The 17,643-nt window shown below is 38.2% G+C and overlaps 2 protein-coding genes across 2 annotated transcripts; both read right to left on the bottom strand.

The window, feature by feature from the left end:
• Window positions 1–247: 247 nt before the first annotated feature.
• LOC123959075 (gamma-aminobutyric acid receptor-associated protein-like 2) lies at window positions 248–7,166 on the bottom strand. The gene is made up of 4 exons (XM_046032934.1): window positions 6,949–7,166; window positions 4,373–4,428; window positions 4,096–4,268; window positions 248–488 (listed from the first exon to the last, which is right to left on the bottom strand). Exons 1-4 carry the CDS (start codon window positions 6,980–6,982, stop codon window positions 398–400), a joined length of 354 nt encoding a protein of 117 aa, XP_045888890.1. The 5' UTR covers window positions 6,983–7,166; the 3' UTR covers window positions 248–397.
• A 3,642-nt stretch (window positions 7,167–10,808) lies between these two features.
• On the bottom strand, window positions 10,809–17,440 carry nqo1 (NAD(P)H dehydrogenase, quinone 1). Its single transcript, XM_046032964.1, has 6 exons — window positions 17,360–17,440; window positions 15,785–15,952; window positions 13,936–14,066; window positions 13,156–13,269; window positions 12,330–12,431; window positions 10,809–11,267 (listed from the first exon to the last, which is right to left on the bottom strand). Exons 1-6 carry the CDS (start codon window positions 17,370–17,372, stop codon window positions 10,947–10,949), a joined length of 849 nt encoding a protein of 282 aa, XP_045888920.1. The 5' UTR covers window positions 17,373–17,440; the 3' UTR covers window positions 10,809–10,946.
• Window positions 17,441–17,643: the final 203 nt, after the last annotated feature.

The raw sequence follows: 17,643 nt of genomic DNA on the forward strand, positions 1-17,643 counted from the left end.
CACGCAATATCATTTAAAATGTGGAGAAAACAAATCAATGTTCCTCCTAAATAAAATTAAAAAAAAAAGATAAGAAAACTTAAATCACAACAAACAAACAAACAATAATAATAATAATAATAGAAATGTAACACACTATACACAACTTAATCTATGAATCTTTAGAGAACTGGTGCAACATGGGCCAGAACAAACACACCGGTGCACTCATTAATGTTTATCCCGTCAGGTGAGCCGTCAGTCCATCTTCCTGTAACGTTCATGTCACTGTATCTCTCTGGGGCTTCCCGCGGTGTCTCCAGGGGCCGGGCGAGGGCTGTGATTAGATGTGGGTGGGCGTCAGTGTGGCTTTGCGGCGCCGCCAGGTAAGGCCGGTCACGACGGGCGGCTTCTTGTTTTAAAAACCAAAGGTGTTCTCCCCGCTGTAAGCCACGTATAAAAAGCCGTCCTCGTCCTTCTCCTTCTCGTACAGCTGCCCCATGGTGATGCTGAAACGGGAGTGAGGACGCAGCGTTATTATCGAGTCGGTGGATTCCTGGCGTTAGTTTTTAGCTGTATCTGGTACATAATAAAACACAAGTAAAATAAAAACAGACACCACATGTAGATTCATCCGCGGCTGACAATAGTCCCCAATAAATGCACTATTCCCTCCTGTTTGTTTAATGAAAACTAGAGTGAGCAGCTGTTTAAAGGAAATTACTGAGCCTTTAAAAAAACATTTTTAACTATATATTTGTGAGGTGTTTTTTTAAAAAGATCTACGTCTTCAGTAGGAACCAATTGGCTCGGAGCTGAGAGCCACAGACAGGAAGTCAGACAGTGTTTGAGAGACGGACTGACATGTTAGCTAAGTATCAGCCTATATATTTAGTACGCAGCGCGCCAAAAATAGCCGCATCTTGTACAGACTCGGAAAGAAAACTTCAGTATTGGGATCAGTCTTGATCGTGCGTATTGTGTCCCATAATGCAAAGCACTAGAACGGTCACAACGCGTGTCTTTATTTCAACAGGCAGCTTTAACAAGCGGTCAATGTTGAAATGCTGAACAAGGTCGACGTTGGTGTCTTTCTGATATTAAAACGTTAGCTTATGGATCAGGGACGCAAACTCATGAGGGGTGAAGGGGGCCCGACCCCGATCGGACAGGCGGCACAGATCGGGTAACCACAGAGGTAAAACCGTAATTGTGTGGCTCTTCTACACTTTTCAAATGTGATCAATAGAAGGGATCAAATTCTGATAGTGACACAAGTCATTTCGAGGGGATTGTGACAGTTAAAAAAAAATAAAAAATAGCTTGGATATATGATGCTGTCAAGCTAACCAATCACAGTTCTTGCGGCTACGTCGTAGATTAGATTATTATCTGATTATATTCTGTATCATCTTGTTTGTAAATGTAAAGATATTCTGGTTTCTTCACAGGTAAATTCATTTCTTTGGGTTGTGGACAAAAAGACATTCGTGGACGTCTTCTTGGGCATATTTTTTCTAATTTTATGACATTTTATAGACAACAACTAATTGATTAATCAAGATGAAAATAATCGTTAGTTGCAGCCCTACAGGAATGTTAACAAACTGCTCATATTTACCTAAATAAAATCGTCTTCTCTAAATCTTGACGATTTTTTAAATAAATATGAGTGGGATCTTAAAGAATAATAATTTCTCCATGATGACAAATTCAACCAACTTTTTTTCCAGAAAAGCTGCAACAAATTCAGTCCGTTCAGACCAGAATAACTAACTAATAACTATAAATATTATAAAGATAAAGAGCAGTAACATTTTGTTCAGACTGAACAGCCTATAGCATATATATATTCTGTATCATCTTGTTCCTGCTCTTCAATGCAGCATTTAAAAAGGGGGTTTTGTGCTCACTCACTGTGGGAATCATCAGGTCTCAGTAAATGATATTAAAAAGAGTACGGTCTGAAGAAGAGCGCAATGAGATTAGAAGATGATGAATTGAAAGTATTCAAATCGAACACTGCACGTTTTTACATCTGAATCATCCCCTCAAATGTAAAATATACTGGATGTCTTACTTTCTGACACATTTCTGATCTCCATAAGACAGGTTAGTGAGGTTATAAGAGGTAGAACGTGAGTAGAATGTCGTTCAGCATGAAACGGTGACTTGAATTTGACAAAAACCTGATAATTCTCAGCTGTTTTCTTTAACTGACCGACTTGTTCTGTGACGGGGCTAAATAAACAGGCTGAAAGTGCTGAGTAATGTCTGTCTGGTCGGGGAGGAGTGTTGGGTGCAGCTCCTGCTCAGAATATGCAGCACTAACAAAACATTAACTCTTATGTTGGGAGGTGTTTTCCATATCAATCTCTAGTTACTTTTTTACAAGCGTCTTCTCAGTCAAAACAAACAAAAAAAACCTTTCTTACTCCTTTTGATCAACTTATTTTCTTTCAAATATGAGCAGGTTTTACCTTAAAAAAAAATTAAAAATAAGGCGCACAGGCAATACAAACATAAGGAGCCGCACGGGAAATTAAAAAGAGCCACTTTATCCATCGACAACTGCAACAAGACATCCTGTTGATAAAAAGCCATAAATGTGATTTGACTGTAGTTTTATCTCAACTACCCTAAATGACCATGACGGACGCTGGACTGTCGGGACGGCAGATCGTTACAGAGCCAATTACAGGCACAAACAAACGAAGTTACTTCCTCAGTCCCGCTGTTTGATCTGGAGTCATTTTAGAGCTCCAACGATCAATCGATTAATCATTCCAAAAGGAAATTATACATTATTATTATTTTTCTTCAAGCAAAAATTCCAACAATTTGCTGGTTCAAGCTTCTTAAATTTGCAGATTAACAGCTTTTCTTTGTCATATATGATAGTAAATATAATATATTTGGGTTTTGGGCAGTTGTTTGGACAAACTGAAAACGTCACTTTGTGCTCAGTGTTTTCAATAATAATTAATCAATATAGAACATTATCAGCAGATTAAATCGAAAACATTTTATGATAGAGGAGGTTTAACATGGTGATAATCATTTTGTGCAGCTAATATGAGCAATAATGTTTTATAAAGTACAATAGCTTAATCTTTCAAACTCGTCAAAGAACCTGGTTTTTAATGAACCAGACTTTTCAAACACACACCTGACTGATATTTACACTTTAAACTACAGATCAAATTATACAGTTTAAAAACAGAGCAAGATATTTTAATCTGGTGTTAGTTTATGCGTAGCGAACACTAGAGGATAAACGGGCTGATTTTGGGTCCGATTCGCCCTCTCGGCATTTTCCAGGGCGTTCACGAGCCGAGGCTGGTCCAAACCGATTATCATCCTGTAGTGTGGTTTACAGACATAATCTTAACGTCACCAAGTGGATCGGAGGCTCCCCAATTTCTAAAAGCAGCCTCCGATCAGAAACCCGCAACAGCCGATGAATGAATCTGTGGAAAATGTGAAAATCCTCTAGTGTGCGCCAGGCGTTAGAGAGAAAAGCTCATGATTAAATAACATTTTTTGCACCACGGACTGTTTAAAAAGGAAACGAACAAAGATGTAACAGCCAGATCTTCACTAGAGCAAAACTAGATGAAGGCCAAATCAGGTAAAGTTATGTAGCCTATTATTTTAACTTAAGTTATATAGGCAACAACAGAACGCCTGCCGTTTAGGCTACTCGCGGAGCGCTGTCTTACTTCTCCCACAAGTGCAATAAAATAATTGTCGCCGTTAATTAATTAAAGCGATAACGTGTTAACGTGCCCAGCCCTACTTTTGATCAATAGATTTAATGATCTTTTGAGTATAAAATGTCAGACAATTGTGAAAAATCATTATTTCTCACACCGCAAGACACATTGCTTGTTTAATACGACCAAAGAAGCAGCAAACTGTACCTTTTAAGAACTGTTTTTTTTTTTTGTGTTGTTGCTATTTTATGCTTGAAAATGATCAAAATAGTTGGTAATTAATTATCTGTCGATTGGCCGCTTGTGGGTTCACATACATGTTTACAAATCATGTAAGTTTTTGTTTAGGCATCTGGACCCTGTGACATGACGAAACCCCCTCCCGTGTCCCGGCCCTGACCTGGACTGAGGCACCGTCTTATCCACAAACAGGAAGATAGCCTTCTCTGAGGGCAGCTGGATGCGTTTCCTGATGATCCACATGAACTGAGCCACTGTGATGTCGGAGGGGACCAGATACTTCCTCTTGTCGATGTCCACAATCTGTGATCCAGACACCTTCTCCACAATCACCTGATAACACACACACACACACACACACGTCGCAGACACGATTACAGCCAACACATCACAAAACTGACGTAAATCAGCTGCAGCATCTCAGAAGTTTTACTCACCGGGACCCTATCAGGGTACTTGTTGCGGATTTTGGCTGATTCTACGCATCGATGTTCTGAAAGACAAAATTTGTGTTAATTATGCGATTGTTTTGCACCTGACAACATGAAGCACACGCTTCTTTGCACTTCCTCTTCTGTACTGGCGCGAGGGGCAACCAGTGATGGACAGCGATCGATAGGTGACGGCTGAGGTGGGACACTCGCAGGCAGCTGCTGTAGATTAAGACACACTGAGACCAGCTGAATCCACAACACCCGCCAATCCAGCCACTAAAAGACGAGTGTGCAACGTTTAACCATGAATAAAACATCACCACATCAACTGTGTGATACGTGTAATTATTATCGTACCGGCTGCCTCTACACGGAAACCATTATCAACCATTATTTGCTGACAAGAAACGGAATCGCTACCAATTGATAAAAATCATATCAACATCTATTCTTTGTGTTTAGTTTCTTTCTTCTATGCGTTACTAACAAAGCGTGGCTGAAAAACCGAAGCCACTGCAGTTCCTCAGATGGCCACTTGAGGCTCCATGAGTGAGTCAATGCAGAAATAAACACAGCCTGCCACTAAACACGGTTCTGGTCTCTAAAGCTAATTTCCCCAGTACAGGGGATGAATCTATATATAACTCCCCCGTATAAATTATATTAGGGCTTAAAGTTTGCTTAATTAACAGGTGTGTGATGGGACACTCAACTCACGAGACAAAACGAGATTTTAAAATTATGAGAATAAACCCTTAATTTCTTGGTGAATGTTTCTGCACAAATTTTCGTGTCGTTATTTATGTAAAGGGAAACACACTAGATCTCGATACAACCCCTAACTATTAAAGGATGTGGCCTTGAATGACAGGTGGGCACTGTTGTGTGTAACTAGTAACACATAAATTACGCAATATAATTGCGAAATAAATGTTATCAGTTACAGTTACTGGGAAATTACTGTTACTTATGAAAATGAAATTACTTCTACCTTCACTGAATTAAAACACAAACACTAGCGCAGATACATCTGTGCTGAACCCAAACAGAGAGACAAACTGATAGAAGACACATGAGTTTTATTTAAATTGAAAGCATAAATAAATGATTAAAATAAGATATCAACTGATTATTTGATAAAGAAAATACGATTAGCTAATTGACATTACAAGAATTGCCAATAATTTAAGTAATTTATCAATGGAAAATGTTAAACATTTGTGGATTTATGTAAATTGACTATATTTGGCTTTTGGACAGCAGGTTGGATAAAACAAGGTATATGAAGACGTCACCTTGAGCTCCGGGAAAATTGTGACGAGCATTTTTCACTATTAATCGACTGATTGAAAAAAAATGATCGCCAGATGTGTAGAGAAAAGTAAGTGGTTGCAGTCTTGTGAATACTTTATACAGTTAGCATGCAGTATGAAACTGGGATAGCCCCTTTTTTTTTTTCTACACAAGAAGCAGAATGGATTATGGGTAATGTAGTTTTAACAGTGACACAAAACAATAACACTGTGGTGGAGCAAAGCCAACTGTCTCGTTTATTCAACACTTTTAATGTTTAAAAGCGCTCTAATCCTTAAAGAAGATTTTAATTCTTAATTAATTTAAACTGTGATCAATCAATGTAAACTAAATGTAATGTGAGATCATTAAAGACTCGTTTTAGCACTAGTTGCTACCATCAGCTAGCCTGTCAACAGTAAGTTAATTCAGGTTGTGAATTAATAAGTGATTTTACATGTTTAACCACCAGATATTTTGGTTTAAAATTCATAAATGTGAAGAGCGGTGTGCTTTCTACTGTGTCTCAGGTTTATTCATAAATAAATGTTCCTTTTGGCTGTTTAAAAAGACTCAATTTGGCCTCTGACAACTTGTCAGGCCATTTGTCACTTTGGTGTAAACACTTGGTATGTTTACTGATACGAATCGTAGTTTGAAGCCACAGAATAAATAATATAAAACACTTAAAAGATGGTAAAACCAGCCTGCAGGCCTGCAATTATTCTGCCAGCAACTTTATTTTTCCTCATCCTGGTGACGCCTCTCAGGCCTCCAGTTTATAGCAGGTGGAGATAAAGAAAAACATCATGTTTAGCCACATGAACAAACACATATCAGCTTTATTTACTGTAACTCAAAGTAGAACTGAGGCTTAGCAGCTTATTGTGTCAATATCCACCATCCCCACTGAAAACAGGTCGTCGTCATTGGGTGGTAATATAGAACAAAGACACGATGATTTCTTTATCTACACCCATCCAACAGATCAAAGTAAAGTAAGAGACCAACTTAACAGCTTTTACATGAGCTGACATTAATATTTAACATCGATATTTAACATGTATGTCAGCTAGCTTAAAAACAAAGCCTCCTTTCTCTAGCTAACAAAAGCCTGAAGGGCAGGCCAGTCGGTGTATCACACATATTTTGAAGTGACATTAAACCCTAATTTATTTACTCCTGGACTCAAATAAAAAAACAAACAAACATTTAATTTCTGAAGCAAATCTGCGTGGACATATTCTTTTTTTCCATCACTCCACCATTAAAAACACCTCCCTTACCCAAGGAGTGATCCTCTTTGAACATCCATTTCATGTTTCCGGGCTCTTTTCGCTCGATGCTGCGGGTTATGAAAACGACTCAGGGTTAATTAAAAGGGCGAAAATATCTTTCTTTAAGCTCTACTTTAACTTGTAAGTGTTAAATTAGTGTTTCTCACGACGCCGCAGCTCCAAACCAACCAAAACCTTCAGCAAAACAACAATCTCCCCTTCACTATCAGCCTGCCCAGGCGGTGACGTCACTCCAGGACTGTTCCATTCCGCCGCGCAGAGGAGGGGTGCGCGACGGGACAAAAACGGGACGAGCTGACCTTTTTTTATTTACTTTATTAAAACCAAACGCATTGATTTATCTGATTTAAAGCGGTTTGACGTTTTATTGTTCAAATTGTTCAACATTCACAGTGGATCTGTGCGTTTTATATGGCAACCTGTTAAGATAGTTCCCTGTTTTGTCATGTTTGGTGCTACCTGCTCCTTGAGGAACATAAACATGACCAAATCCAACAGTAGCGTGACATTGTTAAAGGCTGCTGCAACCAACCGTTACTTTCATTATTATGTATTAATATGCAGATTATTTGTCTGATCATTCAATGAAAAATAAAAATAACTGTTTGGGTCATTTATTTTATTGTAAATTTGTTTGGGAATTAGCACCACTAAAATACAAAATCAACTAAGGCAAACGTTGCCTTGTCTTGCAGAGACTGCAGAAGTTTAAATTTAAAGCGATTTTTGGTCATTTATACAGTAAATGCATTGATTTACAATATTTGTACAGCACACTGACACGTGTATGTAGATACATTACTATTTTTTTATTTTTTTTTAAAGTAGCACATATATTTTTGACAATAACAGCTACAATCACCTACTGTACCTTGTGGACATTTTTTGGCTAACCTTACATTGGAAAGTGTGTTCCTCTTGAAAACACGTTCATAATCAGATTTACCTTTCTAACATTCCTTTTAGTAATCCCATGGCTAATTGTAATGTAATCTTTATGACTTCAGGTAGAACAGACAGGTGACTATTAATGGTTGTCATGTATTAATGTAATAAATCTCCAATAAACTCAGAAAACAGCATGTTAAGTGGTGTGTGCCTGTGTACTGTCTTACAATAGTCTACAGCATGGTTTATTGTGCTGTGTGGAGATGAAAAGGAGAACGAATGTTTGGTTTCCCAGCTGACATGGAGAGGAGGAAAAAATGGTTGACTCAGGTCAACAGGAGCAACCTTACAATCACTAAAGAATAAAAATATGATACAAAAAATATGTGAGGTACTTTTTCAACAAGAAAGAACACATCACTCACTGGCCTTATGTTTGGTTTTTTAAAAACATCACTGCAGATCATCTTCAGGCTCCACCGAACCCCCTGTGATTCTTGCACTGAGGGAGGGAGACCAAGAGAAGGGGTTAGACAAACCTACACAGCTGTTCACACAGCCAGGTCATGGTTATCCAAGAAAAGTTGAAAATAAACCTGAATTGTTGTGTCGAAAATCAGCTCATAAGCTAAGAAGGGAAGAAAGAATGGGATGCAGACACTGAGAGAAGTTATTTCACTCCACTTACTCCCCCCCCAAAAAAAATACGTATTTTAAAATAAATGAATAGGCTGACCCTGTTTATATTATGTGTTGCTAACTTTATCCAATGCCAGTATCATAATTTGTTTGTTAATAAGTTAACCGTTAATGTCCCTAAATCTTCTAATTTAGTGGGGGAAATCCACTAACATGCTTTAATGCACGTTAACTTGATTCAGTTGTGCTAATAATATATAATTTCATTTTTTACAAGTCTTACCTTTTAAACGTGCATCCCAAATATCATTTTGTATTGCAGCTTGATGCTAACTTCCTGGAACTATTCAGACGCTCCATGATCCGCCATTGCTGTGAAAAACTGGTCCATTGGAGTGAAGGGGGATGACTATCACTTTAAAGGGCTCTGGTTTGAAGACCTTTATTGTAGGGCTGACCCCGAATAGTTGAAGATTTGATGCTTCGCCTGATTCGACTGTCAATCTCACAGTCAAAGCTACGCAGTGAAACGAGGATCACGTTTTAAATGAGGATCTCATCTTACAAAGAACTAACAGTTTTCTCCCAATGAGTTAATATACAGCCTCTTACAATATTATGGGTTCAAATCCACTGTGAGACACCAATGTGTCCCTGAACAAGACACTTAACCCCTCGTTGCTCCAGAGGCGTGCAACCTCTGACATATATAGCAATTAAAAATCGCTTTGGATAAAAGCGTCAGCTAAAAATGAATAAATGTACATGTAAATTTCAATATTTAATGCTGTAAATAAACATGTAAAATGAATAAAACTTTCAATAAATGCTTTTTAAAGTACGTGAATAAATCGTAATCAAAATTGTAACCCTAACCCTGGGTCGTCAGTGCGCATGTGTAGGCGTAGCGTGTAGGTTTGAAGTGGCAGTGGAGGAAACTTGCTGAAGAGACGGAGCCCCAGCTTCACTGGTGTTGTGCCGAGTTGTCCGCACCTCGCGGGACTTTCGGATAATTTATCACCATTGATGAACCACACCAAGAATATTTTATCGTTTTACTTTAAATAGACCCAAGAGGAACCGCGACCTGCATGCAGTTGTCAGCAGCACGGCATGCACACAAAACTCTGCACGAGACCTGTGAATGACAGGCGAGAGAGAGAGAGAGAGAGAGAGAGAGAGAGAGAGAGAGAGAGAGAAAAGGGTCATCAAAAAGCCTCAGTTTAGCTGGAAATTTTGTGTAAGTTTAATGAATAGAGACTCACTTTTGTTGCCAGCGGTTTAGACATTAATGGCTGTGTGATGTGTTATTTTGAGGGGACAGCAAATTTTCACTGTTATACAAGCTGCACACTCACTACTTTACACTGTAGCAAAGTGTCCTTTCTTCAGCCACATGAAAAGATATAATCCAATATTTACAAAAATGTGAGGGGTGTACTCACTTTTGTGAGATACTTCATATCTTATTGTCAATTTTATATATTTATTATTCTTGACCTGCAGTACTTGCTCTATGATTCTCATATTTTCTATGTTTGTTGTTATGCACCAAAAGCACATTCCTTGTAGGTGTAGATGTACTTGGCAATAAAGCGGATTTGGATTTAATGGGAACTTGACAGGGTATAAACGTTGCACAGAACGTGGTAGGAGGAGGCCCAGTATGTATTCCAGTTTTAAATATTTGTATATATGGTTTCTTTAAATTTAAACATAGAAGCATCAAATGGTCACGTTGGAGAAGCTGAAACCAGAAACTGTTGCTTATGTATTTTTCATTGCTACATGCCTGAAAAAAAGATCCTTTGATTATCAGAACTGTTGCTGATTTTGACTAATTGTTTAAATGTCATTTGAGCACTTCTGATGTCAATTTAATTTACAAAGCCAATAAATTTGCCTCATAGCTCTTTGCAATCTGTAGAAACACTCTCTACCCTTAGACCTTCGGTTCAAATTAAGGAAGGAAGGAAGGAAAAACCTTGAGAAGGAAAACTTCAGGACAAGCAACAAAGCAGGGAGAACAATACATGTCATGTGTACAGAATACACAGAACTATAGGAAAGTACTTCTTCTAGTGGTCGAAGTAGTCAGATTCCTGTGTAATACCATGCAAAAATATGACTGAAGTAAAAGTACACAAGTATTATAAGCAAAAATGTACTTGAATATCATACTTAAAAGTACTTAGGTGCCTATAAAAGTATTTAGGTGCTTGAATAAATGTACTTTACACAACTTGCACACACAGCTTTAGTCTCAGTTTGGTTTGCAAATGAAAAATATTTTGTTGCATCTAAATCAAAATAAGTTGAAGTCATTGTTATAAATACTTTTATTTCAGCTTCAGTAAACAAAGTATTAATAAAATCCTGTATTTTGTTATTAAAGTGACCTTGTTACATATATGGATGAGTTTAAAGGTTCATTAGCGAAGAGAAGGTTTCCCGTCTGGTTAGGCACTTTCATCGGACGGGGGAGCTTTGATCTGGTTGTCAGGCGGCAGCGGCTTCCCCAGATGGTGTCCTGTGGTGAGGCCATAGGGCTGCGACTCTTGCTCCTCCTTCACCTCGGGCCGCAGCGCAAACCCGCCCTGGAAGCTGAGGTCAAAGAGCTCAGTGCGGGCGAAGCTCAAAGGGTTTTCTGCCAACAGTCCTTTCAATCGTGCTCGCCACCCGTCCAGCATTGCGGTTCTCGCCGATAGGGGGGAGTGAGCCGGACTCCAGAATATCTGAGGAGCAAGAACCTGAAATCCACAGAAGTGCAGAGTGCCGTTCTGAAAGAAACACAAATGAACCAGAGAGAGACACGTTAACAACCGTCCACCAACACAGAATCATTATTTCTACAGCGTTTTGCCTTCATTAGATGGTGTAAAGATGGCGACAGGCAGTGGTGGACAGTAACTGAGTACATTTACTCAAGTACTGTATTTAAGTACAAATTAGACGTATTTGTACTCTACTTGAGTATTTTATGTTCACACCACTTCCTTCTTCTACTTCACCACATCTCAGAGGGAGATATTGTGTTTTTGACTTCACTACATTTATCTGACAGCTTCGATTACTTTACAAAGTAAGATTTTTGCACACAAAACATATGAAGAGTTTAAATAATATGACGTTTTGATGTAAATTTACAATTTTTCATGTAAAAACATTTCAGCTTCACAAATGTGAAGATTTGCTGCTTTTCCTTTTGATTAATTTAATATATGTTTAAAAATTATTTTGAGGTTTAGACAGAGACACTTTGGACTCTGGGTAATTGACAACCTTTCTCACTATTTACAGAATGTTTACAATCGATTTATGGAGAAAATAATTAGTGGATCAATCCGTAATGAAAAAAGTAACAGTAAAATCCTGCTTTTACATTATTGCATGAGTAATATATATATGAATATAGAACAACAGTCACAAGGATGTTTTTCCTGCATTGAGTACCTTTCTTTTTAATACTTTAAGTCTTACTTTTTCCTGATTATACTTTTACTACCAGTTAAAAATTAATTGAAAAATTCTGATTCTGACTTTTAAAGCCTCCCACGGACAAACTCCTCCTTACATCGCTGACTTCATACAGCTTCATCCTCCCACCTGTAGTCTTAGGTCATCAGGTCAGAGGCTGTTAGTGTTTTTTTGTATTGTATCGCACTATATTGTGGGCCATGGTGATGAAATAATCAGTGTTATTCCCTTCACCTATCAGTGGTCATAATGTTATGGCTGATCGGTGTATTCCGTGGTCTATCCTTCTTGAAAAGTGCTCTATAAATAAATGATTAATAGTAATGATGGTGTTGTGTTTGCTATGATGCACATGTGTCGCTCACCTGCAGAGGCCACAGCGTGACGTTGATGTCTCCGTTGATCCCGTCAGGCTTGAACATCGACTGTGCTGCTCCAGTAGTGAAGGACAACATTGCTTTCTTATCCTTCAAGGAAACACAAAAAGACACCTGTTATCCAACATGATGAGAGGAACCAGTGGAACAAAACTGTTGCACAGCCAGAATGCCGTGATACACAGATGTTGTGTTTTTGGACTTACTTGCTTCTAAATTCTAAAAGCAGTTTTTACAGGACTATGACATACTTTAAAACAGATGTCAGAAGGTCAGATACACTTTATAATTCAACTTTGACCAAATATGTAGGCTATTTACTGCGGTTTTGCCTTTGTGGAGCGGTTGCCTGCAGGATATCATGTCGTTAAAATGGAGAAAGGAGTTTTAATTAATCTCACATTTCTCACAATTTTACTTTAAGTGCTCCTATTTAGCGTTAATAAACAACATTTGATAACTACCGGTATACATTTTAATAAAATAAACAACAGCAGATTTAAGTGTTTATTAATGTCTTTTATAATAATAATAATAATCCTGTGGACACCCATAAATAGAGGCTGCTACTACATTCTAATATGGTAAAAATAGAGGTGCAATAATATAAAGCATTTCTTTACAGGAGAAGATATAAGAAGACATATTTGCAGGGAGATACTCTACGGTAATAAACATGAACACAATACTAATATCAACTTTAATGTGTTATAAACTGTTGATTAAATCTAATATACTGCCTATAAATGCAAAATAAATGCTATTTAATAAATTGTTTTGTGCTGGTTAAAGACATTTATTTAGAGAGACTGACCTTGAATATACCGTTACTGTACATGTTTTTCAGGGAGAACGCGAAGCCTTGTGTCAGAACCCGGTCTATCCAGCCCTTCAGGATGGCAGGAACGCTGAACCAGTACACAGGAAACTGCAAGAAGAGACACACAACACTTATGTTTATGCTTTTATTGTTTTATTTTATTTTAGCTTCTTTATTTGCCTTCACTTGTACACATCTCATACTCACTTAAATGTGTTTTATGTTTCCAACCCTTATTTATGCATGTGTGTGTTATGAATATTTTATTTTATGGCAGAATGAAAATAACCCAATTGATTGATTGATTTAAATTGACAGAAAAACCACATGAATTTCACATGTAATCCTATAGGTTTAGCCAAGAAAAGCAAATTTGAATCTATCCTCTCTGGAATTAGAAGAAGGCATCCTAAAATCGTATTTATACATGACGTCACATATTTTTGGGTTTGTGGTCCTTGTAATTACGTATTTTCACAGTCTTATATTGACAGTTTTACGACAAGCTGCGACTTTCTTGACTTGCAAAAGTATTTTTAAAGTGACAAACGTCTATGTGTAATTCAGATCACAATTCAAACGGGATAAAAAAAAAAATCAGCCGTCTCTCGCAGTTGACGACAAAACATATGTTTTCCAAAATAAGGTCCCATGGTGGTCCGACGTAAAGGGAGGGGACTTAGGCTCTCTGAAATGTCTGGATAACAACTGTCCCTCAGCTCTGTAGGAACTGAATGGACTTTGGTGACCAATCTGATGTGAGTGACCTCTGACCTGGAAGATGATTAACTCGGCCTCTTCTACTTTGCGCTGCTCGGCTACGATGTCGTCAGTGAGGCGGCCCTCCTGCCAGGCGCGCATCGTCTCGTCTCCATACTGGAAAAGCTCTGGCTTGTTCAGGTCGCCTGCACACAACACACAGAACCTAAACACAACTCTGGTGATATTCTATATTTATCTATAACTAATCTCATAAAAAGACCAACACTGAATATGTATCTGCTAACAAGTCCTGTGTGTCTCACAGCCTGATGTCTCCTCTTCCTCCTTTGTTGTCCAGAAATTATTAAAGCACATCAGTGAGCCTCACTGCTGCACTGGCTGATATGGTCCTTCTTATTCTGACTCAGTCCCTCATACACCGTCCTGCTGCCTCAAATACTCACCAGAGCATCACATGTAGATTCATTCGCTGCTGAAAATAGTCCCCAACAAATGCATCATTTACTTATGTTTGAGTAACTTTTTCTAAGAACTGCAGTGAGCAGCTGTTTTAGGAAATTACAGAGCCTTTACATAAAAATGAAAGCAATAAATATAGTAAGTATTATTGTGGCAGCGCCCTCAAGTGGCCGTACAACAGTTTTAGATAAGATATGATTTGCGCTGTGTTGAATGATGTTGAACTTTGACCTCAGTGTGCGCGGAAGATCGCCAAGCTGGAGGATGTGCATTCTGCGACGCAGCAAAAAAAATAAACGCCCTGGCATGAAAAGAATGTTTCATAGCGCCGCGGTGTCGTCATCGCCGTGAGTAGAGATGGGAGGTTGGATGGGGGAAATCCTGGACTTTCACTCAGGAGAATACCGTTCGAGTTCCATGTGAAACGTAAATGTTGAGTTTTAACTTAAATGATGTTATTAACTTCTGTCACATGACTTACACAATCCACACCACAGTGTTTTCCTAACCACGTAGTTTTTGTTGCCCAAACCGAACCAAACTGCAACCGTTTCAAGTTAGCCACGTGTTTTATGTCATGTGCAAAGGTCACGTGACTTACGTAACATAGTAAACACTCTGTCACGAGTTTGGATTGGTTGGGTGTGTTTTGTATTTGTTTTCTGTGTTCATTCCCTGCCCTTCTGTTTGCTCTTCTCTGTAGTGTGTGTTACTTTGGTCATTTGTTTATTCATCAAGATTTCCTTGTTATCAGTGTTTCTAGATTTGTTTTACTCTGTGTGTTCTTTGCTTTTGTTGGTTTTGTCAGAAAGTCTCTTATGTCGTCTGTGTTACGTTTCATTTGTGACATAGTTCCTTGTGTGTTTTAGTTAGCTTTACTTCCTGTTTTAGTTTGTAGTTAGTCTGCTCCTAGTGTTTCTTGTCATGTTTTACTTCCTGTGTTTGTTTCTGATTGTCTGAGTCGTGTCACCTGTGTGTAATTAGTTTCTCCCCCCACCAGTTTCAGTTGTTGCCAGTTGATTGTGGATTTTGTTACTGTTGGTTTTTTGTGTGTTTCTAGTGTTTCAGTGTTTCTTATGTGGATTTATCACCTCTTTGAGTTTTGGATTTTTGTGTTTTTTGGGACTGCTCACTCCACACCGCCTGTAAGTTTCACCGTTTGTGCAATAAACCTCACCAACTCACCAGTACCATCTCTGTGTCTGCGTTTGGGTCCAAAACCTGTGCCAACCTGTGCCAACCTGTGCCAACCTGTGTCAACCTGTGTCAACCTGTGTCAACCTGTGTCGTTAAACATGCATAAACAACCTATGTTGTCAAAACTTATTTTGATGTCGTGAAAACTTGAATCTGTCTCTCCAGGTTCTGAAATCCTGACGTATCTATTTTTCTGCTCACTGAATAACACATTTGTTAACAGAGAGGGAGTAAGAGAGCTCACCGATGATGTCGTCCTGTGTGGCGCTGGCTTTGAAGTTCATGGCGTACAGGTCGGACACGACGACCTTGTAGCCCTGCTCTGTCAGCTCCTGCACTGCTATGTCACGCGCCGCCGCATTAAATGAACCCGAACTCTGGTGGGCGAACACGATCAGAACAGTCTTCTGAGCTGTCACACACACACACACACACACAGTACAAGATGTATGTTAAAATAAAGCATTTGTTATTAAGGAAGGTACCTTTTAATACTACTTTCTAATAAATCACCCTTTATAAAAGATTTGAAGCTAACGGCCATGCTAACAGCTCTGTAAGGCTGTACTTCTAGATACAGGGATGCTTTGATAATGCTAACGTCAGCATGCTAACAGTGACAATGCTAACATGCTGCTAACATAGCACGCATAGTATTTAGCATGTTTACTATCTTAGTTTGGAGTATTAGCATGATAGCATTTGCTAATTAGCAGTAAGCACAAAGTACAGCTGAGGCTGAAATGTCATTAGCTTTTCAGACATTTGATCACAAACCAAAGTATTGAACACACTGAGGTGTTGACCTATTAAAAATTGATTGCTTCAACTTTATAATAATTCTACAGATCAGCCAAAAGGTCTGCAGTTATAAATGTTAAGAAGTCCTTAATAAAGCATAAGGAGCTGAACATTTCTAATAAACAATCAATTCTCCAGAATCAAATGTCATTCACAAAATGTAGTGAAATGTTTTTACAATTCATCATGCAGCAATTGTAAATTTAATATTAGTAAAATAAAAAAGAGCATAGAGAGTATTATATATAATGATGAAAGAATGATAAAAAACAATTCTACTTTGAACCTTGAATTAATGAATAATTTCGCTCCACATGCTGAAGGAGGATAAACACCAGCTTTACAAACAACCTGAAACACCAAGGCTGTTACGATGTAAAGTTTACAACTGATGTAAAAGCATTAATAAATGATAAAACCATTTGTTACAACTTCTTAGAAGGTTGTGCCATTTTGTGTTTTCATAATATTTTAGAGCCCAGTGAGAAACAACAAGTAGCATTTTTTTTTAAGACAAAAACAAGCCCTGACATCTGCAAATAAGATACCAATCAGCTACGCAATGCTAAATGCTGAACTTTGAGTGTCAAAGCAGCAGCAGCAGCAGCAGCAGCAATGATATTATAGTTAATAAATAGTAATTAGTCCTAAATTGTGAAAGAAAAAAATACCCTGATAAAAACCCTGAAATTGAGGTGATTGGCTCCTGATAAAAGTGTGTGTATAGGTTTTAGCTGCGTTTGACATTTAATTTAAACAAAAAACAAATAAACTAGTTATACTTACTTACTTACTTTCTATTTGTTTACTATATTTGTGAAATTAAATGGCTCAAAAAAAAAAAAACACTTTGGTTTGTATGTCAAAGCAGCAGCAGCAGCTGCAATATTATAGTTTTAGAAAAGTTAATTTGCTACCAACTTCTATAGCAAAATCTGTGCAGACTTTGGTTTGTGTGCAGCAGCAGCAGCATAGAAACAGATTTATAGGTGAAAACAATAAACGAGTGTAGTTTTACCCATGATGTTCATCTGCTGGATCCGTCTGCACTGTAGAACTGGTTCCTGGCTGCACCGCGGCTCTTATAGACTCGGATTTCCTTGCGTGAGAAACATGGTTAGATCAGATCTAGAAAATGTGTCTCAAAGGCATGCACAACACAACGGAGGAAGTAAAAAAAAAAAAAGTTGCAGGACCGGTTTAAGAGTTTTGAGAGGGAGGAGTGTGTGTCAGTATGTGGACTCACTGGTGCAGGTGAATATAAAACTAATTTAATTTAGTCTGGAAAAGAATGTTTTGGTC

This window comes from Micropterus dolomieu, linkage group LG20 (genome assembly GCF_021292245.1).
Source record: "Micropterus dolomieu isolate WLL.071019.BEF.003 ecotype Adirondacks linkage group LG20, ASM2129224v1, whole genome shotgun sequence".
In the NCBI taxonomy this organism is placed as follows: Eukaryota; Metazoa; Chordata; class Actinopteri; order Centrarchiformes; family Centrarchidae; genus Micropterus; species Micropterus dolomieu.

What these genes read in the sequence shown, in the direction of transcription:
- LOC123959075 (XM_046032934.1), bottom strand. Translation starts at nt 6,982, where the DNA reads ATGAAATGGATGTTCAAAGAGGATCACTCCTTGG. An exon ending in AGTACCCTGATAGGGTCCCG is followed by an intron (nt 4,269 to 4,372) that starts GTGAGTAAAACT and finishes GTGTGTTATCAG; the next exon opens with GTGATTGTGGAGAAGGTGTC. An exon ending in AAGACGGTGCCTCAGTCCAG is followed by an intron (nt 489 to 4,095) that starts GTCAGGGCCGGG and finishes CTCCCGTTTCAG; the next exon opens with CATCACCATGGGGCAGCTGT.
- nqo1 (XM_046032964.1), bottom strand. An exon ending in CCGAGTTAATCATCTTCCAG is followed by an intron (nt 13,270 to 13,935) that starts GTCAGAGGTCAC and finishes CTCTTCTTGCAG; the next exon opens with TTTCCTGTGTACTGGTTCAG. An exon ending in ACAGTAACGGTATATTCAAG is followed by an intron (nt 12,432 to 13,155) that starts GTCAGTCTCTCT and finishes GTTTCCTTGAAG; the next exon opens with GATAAGAAAGCAATGTTGTC.